Here is a 19,235-nt window from a genome sequence, read left to right as displayed (position 1 = left end):
TGAGCCTCTCAAAAGGACCAACGGTATTGTTAATACTGTATTATTCCCATTTTTACTGGTGAGGAAACATGTTTATAGACGTGAAATGAACTATTTGTACAGCTAGCAAGGAGATGACCTTTGAATGTGACTCTGGAGAAGTTACCGACTCTCTTAAGCACCTTTCTTCCTTGACTGGCTCTTTTCTATATGAATTTATGTTTGGATAATGGGAAATAAGAACGAGGTTGGTACTGTCAAAGAGACCTGATGTGAGATGCGTTTCGGGAGACATCCATATTTATCTTCAAGGCTACAAGGAGCAAAGGAACATTATATGAACTACCGATGGATTTTCTGGGGCTCTTGTAGTCTGACTAGCTCATTCCCTGCCTCCTCCCCTGGCCTCCCTCCCTCATTCAGTCCTCTTCCAAGCCCCCAGGAGATGCTTATTCACAAAGATCAAATGCATCCGAAATGCCAATCTCCTTGGGAAGTACACAAGACTAGTAAGAGTCGAAGTCACATCCTGTCCAGGCTCCAGCAGTCACGGGTCGGGACATCCTGCTCCCAAGTTGGCTTTGATTAGCTCACATTTCTCAACGGGGATCTTGCAAATTTTAGGCCTTTTGATTCACTTCCTCTTTGCTAAGATTAAGACTGTAGACTTTCCTTGTTCGTGGCTGAGTCTGACTCCTGGGAAAGAGCTATTCCCAGAGCATGGAGTAGCTATGGATGTTAGCAATGAGGACCTCATGTGGTGTCTCCCACAGGTGTTCGCACAACCAGGAGGCAACACAGATACCCGTGGATCAACCAACATAAGAGCCAGTGTGATTTGAATATTGTAGACCTGGTTTCCACAGGAAGGAGATGAACTGAAGAGAGATGGTTTGCTTTTTCTAAAACAATGCTATCTATAAGTTGTGACCACACAGAGGCTTGCCACAGAGGCTAGCCTGGAGTCTAAACCTCAGGAGAGAGAATGGCAGGTTTGAGCATGATGGTTTCCCTTTGCAAAACCTTTTAAAAGTGATGTCCCGAGAGAACAATGCATTCACACGGGCTTTTCTTATTGATCCCTATTGTAGTGGTGACTACTTTACAAAGGAGGGCATTTGCTGGGTTCAGATCAATGAAATACAGGACAGTTCAAAGGAACAGAATACAGAAGGCAATCATGAGGTTCCATGACGATCAGTGACCAAGTGTCATTGACTTTGATCTCACGACACCCAAGATATTGCACTCAGTCAACAGAGTGATTACTAATCCCTGCTCATATTCACATTAACCTAGTTCATTTGTAGATTTCAGGGAATGAACCCAACTCTGGAATTAATGACTAAGCTTCTTCCTGGGAAATGAACTAGCAAGAGAAAACCAACTAGACAACCAGCCTAAATAGCTAACTTACCCCCTTAGCCTAAATATTTGGCAAGGACCAGCAATTTGGCTTATTTGTAACTGAGGCATTAAAACGTCAAGGAGCCGCGCAGGTTACCAAGGTAACTTTGCTTCACTTCTGCAGCCCTCCCACCTCCCCAGACATACAAACACACACACACACACACACACACACACACACACACAGGCCATTGATAAGAATTGAAGTGAGATGCTTTGCTTTTTCTGAAAGTCATGACCACACACAGGCTTGTCACAGAGGCTAGCCTGGAATCTAATCCTCAAGACAGAGAATAGCAGGTTTAAGCAATATGGTTTCCCTTTGCAAAACCTACATAGATACATGGATAGATAAATGGATAAAGATAGAAGATAGATAGATAGATTGATAGATAGATACATATATACATATATACATATATGCATACATACATACATACATACATACATACATACATATATACATACATACATAAGTAGATTCAGAGCTGCCTGGGCTATAGAGTAAGACTTTGTCTCAAAAAAAAAGTTTGTGTGTGTGTGCGCGTGTGCGCGTGTGCGCGTGTGTGCATGCATGTAGGTACATGTTCCTGTGTGGGCATCTGTGCATATAGCCTCATGTGTTCCCATCCTTTTGACCATCATCTTGATGGGCTCTTGGGAGGAGCTGGTGACAGGTGGGAACCTGTGAAGTAACTAGTATTGCATACAGCTCTAAGGTCTTGCTAAGTTGCAGCTAGCATGCTTAGATTTACGTCAGCAAAGAATGTTCAGGAAACAGCAGTGGACAGCAACCACCTATTGGACCTTCCACATAGAGCTAATAGTGCTTCACACAGCCAGCTAGACTTCTCCTGGAAGTGAAACCTGTGTTCCTAACAATATATACACACAGTGAGAAGTATCCACAATATGTAAAGACTGGGAAGCTCTTAATTATCACTTGAGTTTAAAAAGATGTTTGGATAACCCCCGCCCCCATTCTCTCAAGGGTATTTTACCCTCGTGTTTACATTTTCCCTTAAATAAGGTTCATAGATCTGTCAAGGGGCTTCTTTTTCCCTTTCTTTCTCGCCTTTTTGAAACACTAGGCATCGAACCCATGGCCTTGCGCATGCTAGGCAAGTGCTCTACCATTCAGCCCTTCCCCTCCTCATTTTGAGAAAGAATCTTGTTAAGTCGCCTAAACTGGCTCCCAGCTCACTTTAGCCTAGACAGGCTTTGAACACCCCCTACCTCAGCCTCCCAGGCAGATGGAATTATGGGCCTTCACCACACTCTTATAAAGGGTGGGAGTGGGAAACATCTTCCAAATAGCTTTTCAACATCTAGGGAATGGAGGTTTTTAGGGAACAGAGGGAAGAATTTCCTTGCCTTCTCTAGCAACCCCGCTCTCAGTGGACTTTGTCTGCTTACTGTTTAGGACCCAGCAAGTGGCCAGCATGCGTTCCACTAGATAAGGAGCTAAGGCATTATCTTTCATCACCTAATATCATTAATCTGATCTGAATCACACAAACCTAACTGAGTCACTTCTGGCAGGAAACATGCAGTGCTGCAGAGGGAAGCCTAGCAATATTTCATTCATGAGATCCATGTTGGAGCCAGAGGCTCCAACCCACAAATTGCCAGAGTAATGTGTCAGCTTCCTCTGGGATCATAAACTAAGGGGCCGGCTGGCCAAGCAATACTCCAGAGGTTTCCAGGCTCGGAAAGAAAGAAACCTGAATTTTTATTCACTTTAATTTTTGGTTCCTCTCTCCATGCTGCAATCCTAGGAAGCCGTGAGGTCTTTTCTGCATATTCTGAATATAAATATGAAGGAATGGGGTCTGTTCGCATCGTACTTTGACTGGGTTCAACGTAACGATAAAGCCAGGACAGAACATAGACTTAGATAAATTATTATCTATTTTTTTCTTTCTTTTTTTCTTCTTTTTTGAGGGAAGTGGTGGTGGTAATCTGGTTTGGTTTAGTTTTTCGAAGCAATATCTCTCTACATACAGCATAGCCCTGGCTATCCTGAAACTCACTATGTGAACCAGGCTGGCCTTGAACTGGACCTGCCTGCCTCTTGCCTCCTGAATGCTGGGATTAGAGGGAGCATCATGTCTAGCAGTTACTTTATTCTCTCTCTTTTTTAAAAGATTTATTTATTTATTTATTTATTTATTTACTTACTTACTTACTTACTTACTTAATTACTATGAGTACACTGTTGCTGTCTTGAGACACACCAGAAGAGGGCATCAGGTCTGTTCTGAACCATCACGTGGTTGTTGGGAATTGAACTCAGGACCTCTGGAAGAGCAGTCAGTGCTCTTAACCACTGAGTCATCTCTCCAGGCCCCAGTTAGTCTTCTTAAAGGGACTAAAATGAGTGTGGTGTGAATAGTACCAGGGGAAGGAGATTCACATTCACAAATAGCGAGGCTCTAAAGAAACTGGGACTGGGTAACTGGAGGTCAGTGAGCCAACCCTGGTACTCTGGCTTCTTGTACAGTGAACCCAATCCTAGTAGGGAAGGAAGCCTGACAAGCACAACAGATGGAGGAACCAAACTAGACAGCAGCATGTCCTCACACCTAACAACTGTTTATGTGGTAGAAGTAAGGTTGGGGCAATATGGTGAGGGGTTCCACTAAGAGACTGAGTGGAGATCCCAAATTACCCCTGCTATGGTCTGGTGTTTGGGAACCTCACAGATACATTGACATGATGCTACTATCATATGCTATTAGGAGGGGGCTTTAGGGAGGTGGTCAGACCATGGGGTCTGAGTTAACATGGATAGTATGAATGTCATTATGAAAGAGGCCACAAGGATGTATCTAGTTGTCTTCTGCCTTCCCACCACATGAGGACATCAAGAGGGGCTTCCCACTATAATCCAGGATATAGGTCCTTGTTGGAACCTTAATCTTGGACATCCCAATCTCTAAAATGGTGAGAAATAAATTTTATATACATATACATAAATTATATATATATATATATATATAAAACCTACTCAGCTCCAAGCATTTTGTCATAGCGAATCAAATAGTCCAATTGTCCATCAACTATACAGACTTTCAGAAGGATCCACAGTGAAGTCATGCAGCTGATGTAGGCAAAGCTGGTGGCGTTGTAGTGGTGAGGGAAGCATGGCTTCCAGGGAGCAGGAGCCAAGAAGCTCACAGAATGTTTCTCCATCAGCGAGGCTTCCAACTTCCGGGCATCACCATCACTGCCTGTGCGGTAGCTCCCAAGCTGGGCTTGCAATCACATGCTACAAAGACTTTTCTCCAAGGCCGGAGGTTTAACCTCCATCTCTGTGCCAAGCCAGCTCCAGCCCAAAACAATTTCAAGTGAACCTGACAAGTAAGACCTGTTGGGGAAAGCCAAGTCCTTGTGGCTAACCACTAGAGAAAACTTTCCCTGACAGTTTTCTTGCCTTAAGCACTTAGCTGGCGCTGGCCTGTGACCTGAGGCATTAAAAACCCATCGAGGAAGTCTCTGCGCTCTTCCTCCTCCACAGCCCTTCCCTTTCCTTCCTGAACAGTTCGAGCCAAGAGTCATTAGCTGGGGCTAAAAACCATGATGCCTGCGGAGGACCGGGAGGCCACAGCGGCCCATGGAGGGCTGTGGAGTCAGAGCAAGGTGGATAAGGGACAGCAGTGACATATATAGGACGGTGGGGCCTACAGAGAGGTAAACAGAATGTAGGAAGGGGCAGGGATCACTTAGAAATTAATACTGGTTCATAATTTAATAAAGAAAATAGGAGTTTGGTTAGATGCTGTGGCTAGAGAGGTCAAATACCATACTGAGGATATCAAGGCACAAGCTGTAAATATGGAAAGGGAAGAAGCGTTTCATAGAACACTGGCCTCTTAGCAAAACAACCACCATCTGCATCAGACAAGCTGTACCTGCTTACATAAGATCATCACCAGCATGGCTGTCCCCCCACAGGAAGAGCAGATGGGGGAGGGTCACTGGACCCTTACCTGAGAGTCCCAGTACTCTCTCTTGACCCTCCCAGCCATATTCTATGTAATTTTGCACACCACCTCCAGGTCTCAGGTGTCTCTGGAACACATAGACTAGGAAAGGTTAACCAAAGGAGGAGCTACATTTATGCAGGAAGCCATCATCCAAGCTAGGTAAAGACTTAAAGCTTTGGGGTCAATATGCTCCTGTAAGCAACCCTTCGCCAGTGCTCTGTAAATAAATTCAAAAAGCTCATTGGTCCCCTAGGATGACCTTTGGAAGAAATATACTTTAGCTTGACCTTGGGAGCTTATAAAGATGGGATAGAAATTGTCTCCCCAGGGAAGACATTTTTACAACGTATGTGAATAACTCTATTAAATCACAATTAAAAGATCTCTGAGTGAGTAAAATTGCTTCCCATGCAACCCTGACAGTCTGAGTTTGAATCCCAAAAATCTCAGTGAAAAGCCAGGTGATTGGTACATATTCGTGTTCCTAGCACCCCTCCAGTGAGAGATTGGAGATAGAGATAGGAGAATTACAGGGAAGTCTCAGATTGGCTAGCCTGGACTACACAGCACACGTGCAGAGACAAGAGCCTGATCAATAAGATGGAAGGTGAGAACTGATTTCTAAAAGGTGTCCGCTGACCTCCAAGTCCACACCATGACAAGCACACTCACAGTCTCCCTCTCCTCTCCCCACCTCCATGGAAAAGATCTTTTGGAAACGATCTCTGTATGAACCCATGATTTCATAGATAGATAGATGGATAGACAGACAGACAGATAGATAGACAGACAGACAGACAGACAGACAGATAGATAGATGATAGATAGATAGATGGTGATCAATAAGATAGACATACATGTAGATATGTTTAGTCTTCAATTCTATTCACTAAGCCTGCCTTAGTGGACAATCCAACATTAATGCACATGACGTATACATCTTGACGTATACATCCTTCCTTCAGTAAGAGAATAATCACTCTTTGCTCTTTGGAGAGAAGACTGATAAAGTGGAACATCATGCAATAACAAAGCGTAAGGAATACTCAAAGAACTGCTTCTCAAAAAGACACAAAAGTGAGCTGGAAGAGATTTCCATATTATGACTAAACAAATTGAGGATAAAAATAACAAGACAAATGATAACTAACTATTGGATGTAATGGGATTCCATGAGACCATATCGATGTAAAGAAATCCTAGACTTTAAGTCTGATAAGGAGCGGAATAAAGAGTCCATAGTCAGGTGTGTCTAAACAAAATATGAATTAATTCCAAAAGAAAATGCAGCTTTTCTGTGAGAAGCCTTACAAACAAGCACTCCTTAATCAAGTGATCGAAAGTAATATTGAATGGACAAAACTAAGATCGGTCCACCCCAAAATGGGCTGAGCTGATACCACGCGCTACTTGCTTAGACACCGTGAAGAGGCAGCATCAATTTGGCCATGCTTTCCCTAGCAAAGGAGAGATGTAATCACAGGAAAGCTTCCGAGAGACCCAACGTGAGGGGTGTGTTACACAACTCAGGCAGTAGAGGATCATGGTGCCACATGATCCTCAAGCAGTCCATAATAAAAACACACTGTCCTCAAGAGTTTCCCTTTAGGCTTGAGATTATCTCGAATTTTAAAAGTTAATAATAAAGAATGAGCCCATGTCATTGTAGATTTGATGGAGATCAAGAGGCAACAGGAAGTAAGTAAATCTAAATGAACCAAGTTAAAAAGTGATGGCAAAACCTTAAAGAAATGCTTCTTCAATTATCTTTGATGAAGGATCAGTTTCCCCACAAGTTTACCTTAATGTACACAAGATCCCACACTTGGGTTTCAGGATGATATCCAATGTTCTCCAATGCTTTCTTCTAATGCCCACACTTATCTCAGTGTGAACCATTCAATGCATGGACCAGTTCTGAGCACACCCAGAGGAGCTCGTCTCCAAGACAAGAGCAACAGAACCCCAGGTGTTATCATAGACACATGGGGAATAAAAGCTTCCGGTCACACTGCTAGCCACGGTGGCTTCCACTGCACCAACCATTCAAGAAAGGGGCTGCCCAGACAATACAAGGAGATCCAATATGTCCTGTGTGCTAGTAGTAGCTTCATTTTTCAAAACAAACAAGAATGAATGGAAATGTCCTAACTCCAGAGTAGACACATGTATAGGCTGAGATTGGGGAAACATTCTAATACAATGTCTGAGGAAGGCATTGTCAGGCAATCTCATGGTGAGAACATCACAGAATAGACTTTAGAAACCAAGACGGTTATGATTTCACTGGGTAGTATCTCATAGGATCACTACCATAAAAATGGTCTATCCATTACATAAGTGTAACTGGTGTGTGATCACATAAAGGAAGCCAGACCCAAACCCAAGGAAAATGGACAGAATATCTGTAGACTGCCACCCCGAGTTAAGCCCATCATGGCTAGGAAGAAAGCCAGCATCCCAAAAGGGGTCAGTAGGACACACACACCCTCAAATTAGATTGGTTTAATTTAACTATAGCTTTTGAAGGTCCAGTTACTGATTTGAAGACACAGAACAACAGCCCCACTCTTCCAAGGTCTGTGCCTCACTTGGCCAAGATGCAGCTCTCCAAGGGGTGAAGGGTGGGAGCCTGTACAATAAATAAATCAAGACAAGGCAGACCGAGAAGGCAAGGAGCCATCATATCCATTGAGAAAAAGCAACCACGATCCAGGCTTGGTGCCCTTCCAGGGGACACCCTAACACCTCTGTTGCGGAAATCCTCCCACCAAAGGCACAGTGGCAGCTCCACACGAAGACAAGAGTCACCTTCCAAGACACCCGGGTGCAGGCCGCAGCTGTCACTCACCTGGAGCAGTCTTGTAGCAGGTGGTCCTAGAGGGCAGCGACGGGGCATTCTTGGCCCTGGGGCTCGGGGTGCTTTGCCTCACTTGCCTCTGCCGCTTTAGCTCCTCCTCCCTTTCCTGGGCCGCCCGGATCTCTTCCTCAATCATGGACAAAGTCCGCTGCTTCCTTGACCTCAGTTTGAAGGGCCCAACCATGACGTCAGACTCTTGAGTAGCCAGGAGGGAGGCTGTGCTTCTCAGCTCGGCTGCCTCTGAGTACTTGCTGAAGTACCCCCCTTCAGGCCTGGTCTCCTCCATGTTGACTGGACCACTGGGCTGCACAGCCGTGGGTGGCTGGGAGGGCCCCTTTTCCCTGAGTGCCCTGTCCTCCACAGGGAGGATCTTTGGTAATACATCCCTTTTCTCTCGAACAGGAGAGGACACCTGAGGTGGTGCAAACGTGCCCTGGGGCTTCTCAGAGCCAGGAGCCCGGCTTCCAGCCTCCTCCACCATTGCTTCAGGTTCCTGCTGTTCTGATCCCCCCTTGCTGCTGTGTGCCTCAGCCTTATCTGCCTGCTCTGCTATGGCCTGTTGAATGGCGTTCTGCACCAGCAGCCCGGCCTGGTATTCCAAGGGGTCATCAACGGACGGGGAATCTCCCAGTGTGGAGGAAGGAGAATAGAAACCATGGTCGCTGAATGACTTGGAGACCCCTTCTCGGCCCTCCGAGGGGTTGTCTGTCTGCGGAGTCTGAGGCAGAGAGAAATCGGCCAGTGAGTTCTCCTGAAGGGCATTGGGTGTCTCATTAGAAGCTCCACTGTCACTTATGTTGTCCATGCTGAAGTCATTGGACAGAGTTTCCAGGACAGTGGTGTCCTGAGACCTCACTGACAACTCATCCAAACCTGAGTCCAGCTCCTCCTGGGTCAAAGATACATTGACCGATCTTGAAAACTGGTCCAAAATCCCATGATCTTCATCCTTGACCACAGTCAGGACGGCCCGGGCACTTGTAAACTCTCCATCCTCTGCCCACAGTTTAGATAAGGGCCCACGTTTGGAAGGCTCACTGTATGGCCCTTCCTTTCCCTGAGTGGCAGCGTTACCTGGACCCGCACCTGCAGACTGGCTCTCAGATACACAGGGAGCTTTCTGCTCCTTGGCTGCCTGTGTGCCACTGCCTTCCAGATTCCCCCCGACGGGAGCTGGTCGCAGGATGGTCGGTGGCTTGTCCGAGTTGATGGATCCAAGAGGTTTGTAGAAAGGCTTGATAGAGAACAGCCTCGGTGTGCTCTGGCCCTTGGCCAGCGTTTGCCTGGAATTCTCCATCAGCTGGAACTGCTTGCGTGCAGACGAGAAGTCAATCTGCTCTGCGACGACATCCTCCTTTGTGTGCTCAATGCCGTCGTCGAGGTGTTCGTGGGCAGCTGGGGCTGTGCAGGGTTGCGGCTGCGGCGGCGGCTGCTGCTGCTGCTGCTGCTGCTGCTGTAACTGTAGCTGCTCCTGCTGCGCCCTTTTCTCTTTGCGCTCCTTGTACTTCCGGTGCGACTCCAGATGTTCCTCGTCCAGCTGTTCCTCGATAGTCTTTTCTTGGGGAGGATTCCACCACTTGGCGGCGATGCTAGGATTCTTCCTCACAGCCTGACTCCGAATGAGCTCCCTCCGCTCCTTCTCCAGCTCTATCATCTCTTCAGAGGGCCTCACTTTCCGGACACAAAACTGCTCCTTCTCGCGCTCGTCCTCCTCGAAGAGCTTGGAGGGCTTCTTGTCCTCGTGGAAGGCACGCAGCTCAAACTTGGCCTCCTTCTTCAGGGTGGTGAGCGTGAACTCCCCGTCTCGGGAGGAGCAGCGGGAGCTGGTAGAGGAACTGGGGCTGGCAGGTGCCTGCAGGCTGTTCCCCAGCAAGTCTTGGGGCTGGTCAGTGGAGTGTCCATTAGCTCTTTCTCCTTCAGCCATGCTGTCGGAGGGGCTTCTGCGGAGCTCGATATGAGGAGGCACCTGCCTACCAGAGGCTTTCTCAGTGGGTTCTGTCTCAGCGGCCGAGTGGGCAGGTGAGCCCAAGCTGCTTACTGGTATGGCTGCACCGGGCTCTGGGGAGGAGATTCCGTTGTAAGTTCCATCCACAGAGGAATCACAGCAGTTGGCCTCCAGCACCTCATCTAGGTACTGGATCTCTCTGGCAACATCGGTATCTAAAGACTCGTGGTGATCAGTGAGGAGGCCATTGTGTGAGGGCGAATAGAAAGGGGAGGAGTGGTCCTTGGAATGGGGGGTAGAGGTGACTCCAGGTACACTGTTACATTCTGCCACGGACACCCCAATTTCCATGTTTTTGTGATCTGGGGAGAGAGAGCTGGCGGCAGGCTCCAGGCGACTGTCACCACAGTTGTCTTGCTTGCCTCTCAGCTGGTTAGCATCCTCAGAAAGCTGGGGAGGCTTCTAGAATAAAGAGAAAAACACAAATAAGGGCTAAATGCACATTTCTGGATATAGATGCTGTCATGGTTTGAATATGCTTGGCCCAGGAAGTGGCACCATTTGCAGGCCTGGCCTTGTTGGAGTAGGGGTCTCACTGTGGGTGTGGGCTTTAAGACCCTCATCCTAGCTGCACGGAAGTCAGTCGTCCACTAGCAGCCTTCAGATGAAGATGTCAAACCCTCAGCTCCACCTGCACCAGGCCTGCCTGGATGCTGCCATGCTCCCACCTTGATGATAATAGGAGGAACCTCTGAACCTGTAAGCTGGCCCCAATTAAATGTTGTTCTCATAAGAGTTGCTTTGGTCATGGTGTCTGTTCACAGCAATAAAACCCTAATTAAGACAGATGCCAATCAAGAAATCCACTCAGTAATAGAAAGGAAACAGGAAAGAATAGAGACACACACTTATGACTAGAGATCTCCTTTCTAACAATCCTTTAACTAGTCATCCTGTGTGGTGACACGTGCCTGACTCTCCTGGTTAGCTTTAATGATCAACTGGACAACACCTAGAATCCTCTGTGAGGAGAACCACAATGAAGGGCTGTGGGCAGGTCTGTGGGGGATTATCTTGTTGGTTAACTAATGTAGGAGGCTGGCCACACTATAGACAATCCTATTCCTAGGCAGATGGGCCTGAACTATGTAAGAAAGCGAGTTGAGCATAAACCAGGCTTTGAACCAGACCCGGGGCAGCACTCTCCATGGTTCCTGCTGTACTTCTTGACAGTGAAGTGAGTTCCTTGGCTGGGGGAAATGTTGTGTGGAATAACAAGTTGGCTCAGCTTTGAACTCCCACCTTAACTTCCCCCGATGATGGACTATGATCTAGTATTATAAGCTGAATAAACCCTTTCCTCCCGTGTTGCTTTGGGTCAGGGTGTTATATCCCAGCAACAGAAGAGAAAGCTGACCCCTAAACCTCTCGCATTTACAGGTTCCATCTCGTTCACTAGGTATTGAATATATTCAAGCTTCATTTGAAAATTTTATCTTCTAAAGTAAAAGAGAGGGTCATGGGACAGTTTAGTGAAAGCCCCCCCCCCCCTCCCCCCCCCCATCAAGCCCGAGACCAGAGATATGCCTAGCATCCACATAGTGGAAAAAGAGAACTAACTCTCAAGGCTTGTCCTCTGACCTACACACACACACACACACTGAGGTATGCATGTGCACACATGCACATGTGCATGTTTTCATGCGGTTGCACATGCACACACACATATGGTCACAGTGGCACATGACTTTAATCACAACACTTGGGAGGCGAGACAGGCTGACCTCTCAGTTCAAGACTAGCCTGGTCTACACACACACACACACACACAAACACACACACAAACACACACACAAACACACAATCTTGAAAACTCAAAAGCTTGCAAATAAAAGCATCCACTACCAAAACAAACCAGGATTAATCACATCACAGGACTCCAATGTATCTCAGAGAATTCTAGAAGTGAATTGTGAACTTGGTCAGGTTTGCTTTCCTGTCTCAAGTTTACAATGTACCTGGTATGACTGGACAGGATACAATACAAAATTCTTTACCTACATGTTTGCATGTGAGCTTGTTTGTATATACCATGAATATATGTGCTTTGAGTGTAGAGGCCAGAAGATGGTGTCAGATCCCCTGAAACTGGAGTTAGAATCTGTTTGTGAACCTCCTGTTATATAGGTGCTCGGAATCCAACCCAGGTTCTCTGTGAGAGCAGTAAACACAGCCAACCACCTAGTCATCTCTCCAGCTCTAGCTTTAAAACGTGGGCCAAGCTGACCTTGAACGCAGACATCCCCCTGCCTCTGCTTTCAAGGCTGGGACTGATTCACGTCAGCAATCATAAACGAATGGTTCTTTCATCTTTAGAACGAAGTAGAGCAGCCCTCCATACAGCTTTTCCTGCCTGCCACCTTCCTTTATTTATGCTGGTGGGGGCTCTGCCTATGCCACGTCAGTACCTTCTCCTCAAATCACCAAAACTTACGAAGCATACTGTGGATGAGCACTTGCCTGGCATGCACGGGATGCCTAGGTTCGATCTCCAGCACTTGGAGGTGGGAAGAAAAAAAAATAATTACAGAAATTCTCAATGCAGAAACAGCTGGCAAACATTCGAATCAAGAAAGCCCAGGGCAAAGCTGGCTCACCGGGGTAGGAAGTGAGCAGAGGCAGGCCAACAAGGGAAGGAGGTGGAAGGTGAGAGTCACTCCCTGATTCCAGCCTCATCTAGCCAGTGATTAACTACAGGAAAAGCAGAGCACCCCTTCTCTATAACTCCGGGAAGGAGAAATGGGAAGCAATAGGAAGCTGGTGGGAACACACAAAGTTAAAAAAAAATAAAATCACTGCTCTACCGAAACACCTCAGAATAAATGAGAAGACGACGCTGTAATATAAAGAAAGAGAAATCAATTATTCACTCACTGGCACACTCGTTGCAGGTAGGAAACATACTTTGCAAAGTCTGATGGAATGAGCAGCTACCTTAAGCTCCGGGTAACAAGGAAGTCCTGGATTTCCCATGCTGCCCCAGGGAGCACAAGTTTATTTCAGTTTTCTTACAGTCAAGCCAAATGAAACCGAGCCCTCGACACTACTGGTGTCCTGTTAGTCACTAAAATAGGAGCGTCCACCTGTCTATCTTCCCCAGAACTTTGAAATAACTGGGGTTTTGGCTCCTGCATCAACCTCATCCTTTTCTCCTAAGCACTTCACAGCTCAACTGTGCCAAGCTGATACATTGACAAGAACTCAAAAATCCTATCTAGTTCACAAAGGAATACTTCATGAAGTAAAGGCAACTGGAATGAAACATTGACAAATCTGAAGAGTGTTTGACAGTATATTTTTTGCTGTGTCAAAAAAAAAATATATATGGCCTTTGAGTTAAAAATGGCAAGTACTGGGTCTTCTGTTAGACTGAGATTAAAAAAAAAAAAAAAAAAGATAGTCAGGGGTGTGAAATGGCTCAGTGTTCACATGAGGGTCTGAGTTTGATCCCCAAAACTAGTGTAAAAACCCAGCTGTGCTTGTGGTCCCTGTGCTGGGGGAGGGAAGGATACAGAGGCAGAGAGACCCCTGAGAATCCTAAATCCCAGTGAGCTACTCACAAAACAAAGGACACAGAGATTTGACCTCTGGCACATACGTTTTCATGCATACCCACACAAAAATATACCTAAATGATAATTGAACACAGTGGCTCACTCCTCTAACCCCAGAACCAGAGAGACTGAGGCAGGAGGATTGCCAAGAATTTGAGGACAATCTGTGTTAACAGAGCAAGACCTTGCCTCAAAACAACAAATGCTACTTAAGAATACTGGCTAAATAGACGGCAAAGATAAAGTAGCAGCAGCCAATCAGGGGCCAAGCCAGACGACCTGAGTTTGAGTTCAGTCCCTGGGACCTGCACAGTGAAAGGAAAGTGCCAGCTCTGGCAGACTGTTCTCTGATCTTGACATGACACACTATGACATAAATATGCACCCTAACCCCCACATAAAATGATAAAGCATATTGCTTAAAAATCAAAATTTGGATACCCAATGTGATGATTTATGCCTTTAATTCCAGCACTGGGGAGGCAGGTGGATCTCTGTGAGTCTGAGGGCATCCTGGTCTACAGAGTGAGTTCCAGCACAGCCAGGCCTACATGGAGAGATTCTGTCTAGAAAAACAAATCTAAGTTTGGGCTGTCAGTATAGCTTGAAGAGATCACTACCACCCCACCCCAAGCTGCATATTAGAGAGGGCATAAACAGCAAAGAATTTCCCTTTCTCTGAGCTACAGACAGTACACACAGTCCAACCTTGTTCTTTCCACAAACTCAAGAGATTTTCTTTTTCTTTTTCGAGACTGTTTTTTTCTATGTAGCCCTGGCTGTCCTGGAACTCTGTAGACCAGGCTGGCCTCGAACTCAGAGATCCAACTGCCTCTGCCTCCCAAGTGCTGGGACTAAAGGGGCGGGGCACCTAGCCTAGATAAATAATTTCTTCCCGATGCTGAGTTCTATCTCCTTCAGAAGACAGCTGCTTCAGAAGAGGATCGGGGGAAATGCTTGGAGACAACAAAGCTACCCTAGCAGTTCAAAGCCCAGCACCAGAAAGTTAGGCAACAGCTGTAACAAAAGCAAATTCTGGGCTTGGCTCTCAGCAGGAGGAATAAACCTTCCTGCCCCAGGCCTGATACAATCAAAGCCACCAGAAACTGCAGCAGGGAAAGGGGAAAGGACTAAGGAATCTGGGTTGCAGGCGTCTGGGCTTTGACATCATTAAACAACGTCTTGTTTAAATCAACCAATGCCTACTGCTTCCTTTGAAGATAAGGAAAGAACCAGAATTTTATCGAGGTGTCAGATAAGGTGAACTGAAATCCAGATTCAGATCAAATGCGTTTGAGACATTGACCGGAAAACCCTTTCTGTACTGATCTCCTCCAATGTAATGAAGAGAAGTGAAAAACCACCAAGTGGTGTTTTCTGGGGTCAAAGAAAAAGCAGGGTGTGAAGGGTTTGTGGAGGATCTTAGCCTGCCTGAGACAACCCTCCAGGTAGAGTCTTAATACCATGGTACACCATATCTGCCGTCCCACTGGCTTCCCAGAATAGCCAGCAGCTGGCAGGGATGTCTGCAATTGACTCTGGAATTCTTGGGTAAAGGCAATGTACTATAATGCAGCTGCGTGCTCCTGAAACACATTAAAATTGCATTCCAAGGGCAGACAGCCACCTAGACAGAAGGAGGATGGAAGGGTAGCTTCCTCCAGCACTTCCAGATTCCTTTAACCCCTACAGACTCCCTAAGCTTTGCTAATTGGTGTAATTAAAGTGAGAAATGGACTTACATTAGTGAAATTAGTGGCTTGCCTATTAGCATAATGAATGCTAGAAACAGGTGAGGTGGGTGGAACTCTCCATCTGTGGACTGGAGACTACCCAACCCTTGCATGAGGAGTGTGAGCCCCAGCTTGGTTCCAGTTTGCAGAGTCTCTGGGTTGCTATTCTCTGAGGTCTGAGAACTAAAAGTTTGGTTTTCGACACTGAGTTCAAAGAACAATGGACTGTTTAATGTGGTAACAAAATCCCTCCTATGCAAATGCTTTGAAAAATGCATTTAAAATGCACTATGAAAATCGGAAAATGGTTAATGTAAATGTAAAAAGAAAAGTTTATTTTTAAGCAAATTTGCACCAAAATGCAAATACCCAATATTCTTCCCTGCAGGAGACTTTCTTGAGAAGAGAATAGCACTGGAACGTCATCATTTTCAGAACAAAAGTGGTTGAAGAGACCAATCCAGAAATGTCACAACAAAAGTACTTTTATTCTCCCAACCCTTTCCCACCTCAGATCCTTTTATGTTTATTTTATTACAAAGCTAAACACAATTGGGAAATGTTATTTGCTACTAAAGCCAGCAGAAAAAATTTATAAAATGCCCTTAAAAGTCAAATCTTAGGTGCTGGAGAGATGGCTCGGTGGTTGGGGCACTCACTCACTGTTGTTCTTGCAGAGGACCCTGGTTCAGGCCCCAGCACCCACGTGACAGGGCTCACAATGCTCTGTGAGTCTAACTCTAGGGGACCTGATGCCCTCTTCTTGCCACCATTGGCACTTACACTCACATGCACATTTCCACACTCTTAAATATACATAATTTAAAAACAAAATTAATACCCAGCATTTGGGAGCAGAGGCAGGTGGATCTTTGTGAGTTTCAGGCTAGCTTGGTCTACGTAGTGAGTTCTAGGACACTCAGGACCATGTAGAGAGATCCTGTCTCAAAACAAAAATAACAAAATAATAATAATAATAAAAATAATAATAATAATAAAGTAGTAGTAGTAGTAGTAGTATTTTAAGAAAAGTCAAATCCTAAAGATGCACTAGGTTTAGGTTTGCTGGGGATGCAGCTCGGTGGCAGAATCTGGAACACAGACAGCTCCCAGTTGATCTGTAGTACACAGAAAACCTGTACAAGGATCACTTGTATGAGATAGAGCTCGCCCCATCCTTAGTGCTTATGTAGCTGTGGAAACGTTGGCACACACCGGGCAGCACAGCAAGTCTGGGCTGTGGGCATATTCAGTGCCATATCCCACTGAATTTGAGTCAGCCTTTGGTGCTGGCAAGCCTCAGCTATCCCCATGTGAGCTCTCAGTTGACACACGGAAGCCCAAGGCCTCTCGGTTTTAGGTCGGAAAGACAGATTTTACTATTTTATGACTTTGGAACTAAGAGGTTTAGAGAAATAGAGGAGACTTTTCCCTAAGATCACATCTAGCTAGTAGTAAATGTCACTGTTCTTAATTTTATCGCAATGTGTCAGGAGGTCTTCTCCCAAAATATGACAGGAAGCTTCCAGAATAACATGGGAAAGGTCATGAAGAATGGACAGGCTGAGAGTCTTTTCCTTTGCCCTTGATCCTTGCTAGTTTGAATCTTCTTCAGTCAGATTAGACTCATAGCCTTAAGTCCGTCTCTTCCTTCCTTATCCAGACTGGAAGGAAGGCAGACTCTCTGGAGATTTAGCTTCTGCTTCTTCTCTGGAGCACTGTGTGCTGGCCCTCCAGATGGAGATGTTTAACCCTGCAGTCTAGGCGCTTTGGCTAGCGCTAAGCTAGAGTCTGTGCCCCTGCTGACAACTTCCCAGGGATAAGAGAACCACAGCTCCTACCCATACCACAGTCAACGGCACACCAAAGATCCTAGAAGCCTGCCTAGTTCCCACAAAAGATGGTGGCTGAGCCCAGACCAGCTAGACAGTGGACAGCAGCATGCTCGTCCTGACTGGGCCTGCCGCCGAGCACACCAATACCACGGAGAACTAGAAGTATCTTTCCTCCTCAGGCCACACACCAGAAAGATGGGCTTCACTACAAGAACGAGAAAAGTTGATGCTTCTGTTCAAATCACAAAAAGCCAGGTGGACATTCACACTCATCTCTCTCTGTGCTCTGCTTCTGAAGAAGAGGGAGAAAAGAAGGAGAAAGAGGAAGAAGAGGAGGAAGAGGAAGATTTATTTATTTTATGAGTATGAGTGTTTGCCTTCAGTATACATGCGCAGCATGTTCATGAAGTGCCTGAAAAGTTCTAAAAAGAGCTTTGGATCCCTAGAAATGGGTTCCGGGAGGGTTGTGAGCTCCCTGGTGGCGTTGGGTACCAAACTCGGGTCCTCTGCAAGAGCAAGTGCCCTTAACCTCTGAGCCATCTCTCCAGCCCTTTACACTGCTTAATATGCCCGGAAATGACCGGGCAGCTTCAGACTCAGGATGCTGTAAATAAAGAGGATCCTGCCATCAAGATAGACTAGATCCTTCCCAAGCCTGAGCTGAAATAAACCTCTCCAGAGGGGGAGGAATTGGAGAAATGGCTCATAGGTAAGAGTGTATACTGCCCTTTCAGAGAACTTGAGTTGAGTTCCTTGTGTCTACACAGAGAGGCTCATAACTACCTGTAACTCCAGCTCCAGAGAAAACAACACCCTTTTGGGGGCTCCTAGGGCATCTGCATTCACATGCACAAAACCTTCTCCACATACACATGAGTGAAAATTAAATACTAAAAAAAGAAGAGTTGGAAAGACAGCTTAGCAGTTGAGAACACTGGTGCTCTTGCAGAGAGGACCTAGTTGGGTTTCCAGCTCACAGCCATCTAAAACTCCAGTTTCAGGGGATACAACACCCTCTTCTGGCTGCAAAAGGCTACTACACACACACAAAACTTACATGCAATACACTAATACACATAAAATGAAAAGAATGTGTCATTTTTTTTTTAAGGAGTAGTTGTTTAAATTCCAACACTTCAAATATCTGCTCTGTTCACAAGGACACCATCTCCTTACTGTTCACAGGTATCTATGTCCCCTCTTGATAAGAGTCTGGTCCACCATCACCTCCCAGGCTCCTAGCCTAAATGCAGCGCGACCCAAATTGATCGAATGCCAGGTGTCCGCTGCATGGCCAGGTTTCTCAGTTCTGAAGAACCCAGATTACTTCCTGCTGCAGCTACTACAGTTAAATTAGAAATGCTTTTCCCCAGGTAATAGGTGACCTGATCCTTTAATCCAGTTATTTTTAAGTTCTATCAAAAATATGCACTCATTGCTGGCCTAGGATCAGAGGCATGGTTACAGAATAAAACTTCCTCATAGCTGGGAAATCAAAGGACATCTCTGTCCCCCTTCTTACCCTCCCTGGCTTGCATAAGTCACATGTTTAGTAAGCAGGGCACGGTTGCTACATAGCAAAGAACTGGCTCTTCGGGCCATGCATGGCTACCTCTAGGATGGTTATTTTCTGAACTCTTAACTTTCTGAACTCAGATGCCTCCATCACAAATGTCAATTTGGGGTGATACAGCCTGGCTACTGCTGCGGCCTAGGACCCCTTACCAGCTCAATCATCGCCCTAGAGGAAGCAGACAGAGGTACAGGTGGCAGGCCTTTGGGGAACTGCCTACACAGAGGAAAACAGTGGGGGCTGATGGGGACACCAGCTGAAGGGGTTAAGTATTATCCTGTAAAACTGTTGTCACTCCAG

General features: G+C 46.0%; 1 protein-coding gene across 3 annotated transcripts in view; it reads right to left on the bottom strand.

The window, feature by feature from the left end:
• Palm2akap2 (PALM2 and AKAP2 fusion) overlaps positions 1-19,235 on the bottom strand; it is a 331,204-nt gene that overhangs the window by 17,979 nt on the left and 293,990 nt on the right. For all 3 annotated transcript variants that reach the window (XM_052176529.1, XM_052176530.1, XM_052176531.1), the window contains one exon: positions 8,227-10,642. In XM_052176529.1, the coding sequence (XP_052032489.1) occupies positions 8,227-10,642 (2,416 nt within the window). The remainder of the gene's footprint in view (positions 1-8,226; positions 10,643-19,235) is intronic.

The sequence above is a fragment of the Apodemus sylvaticus genome, chromosome 3, assembly GCF_947179515.1.
Source record: "Apodemus sylvaticus chromosome 3, mApoSyl1.1, whole genome shotgun sequence".
NCBI classification, from domain to species: domain Eukaryota; kingdom Metazoa; phylum Chordata; class Mammalia; order Rodentia; family Muridae; genus Apodemus; species Apodemus sylvaticus.
Note: the sequence above shows the minus strand (reverse complement) of the source record. Positions and strands in the feature narration are given on the sequence as shown.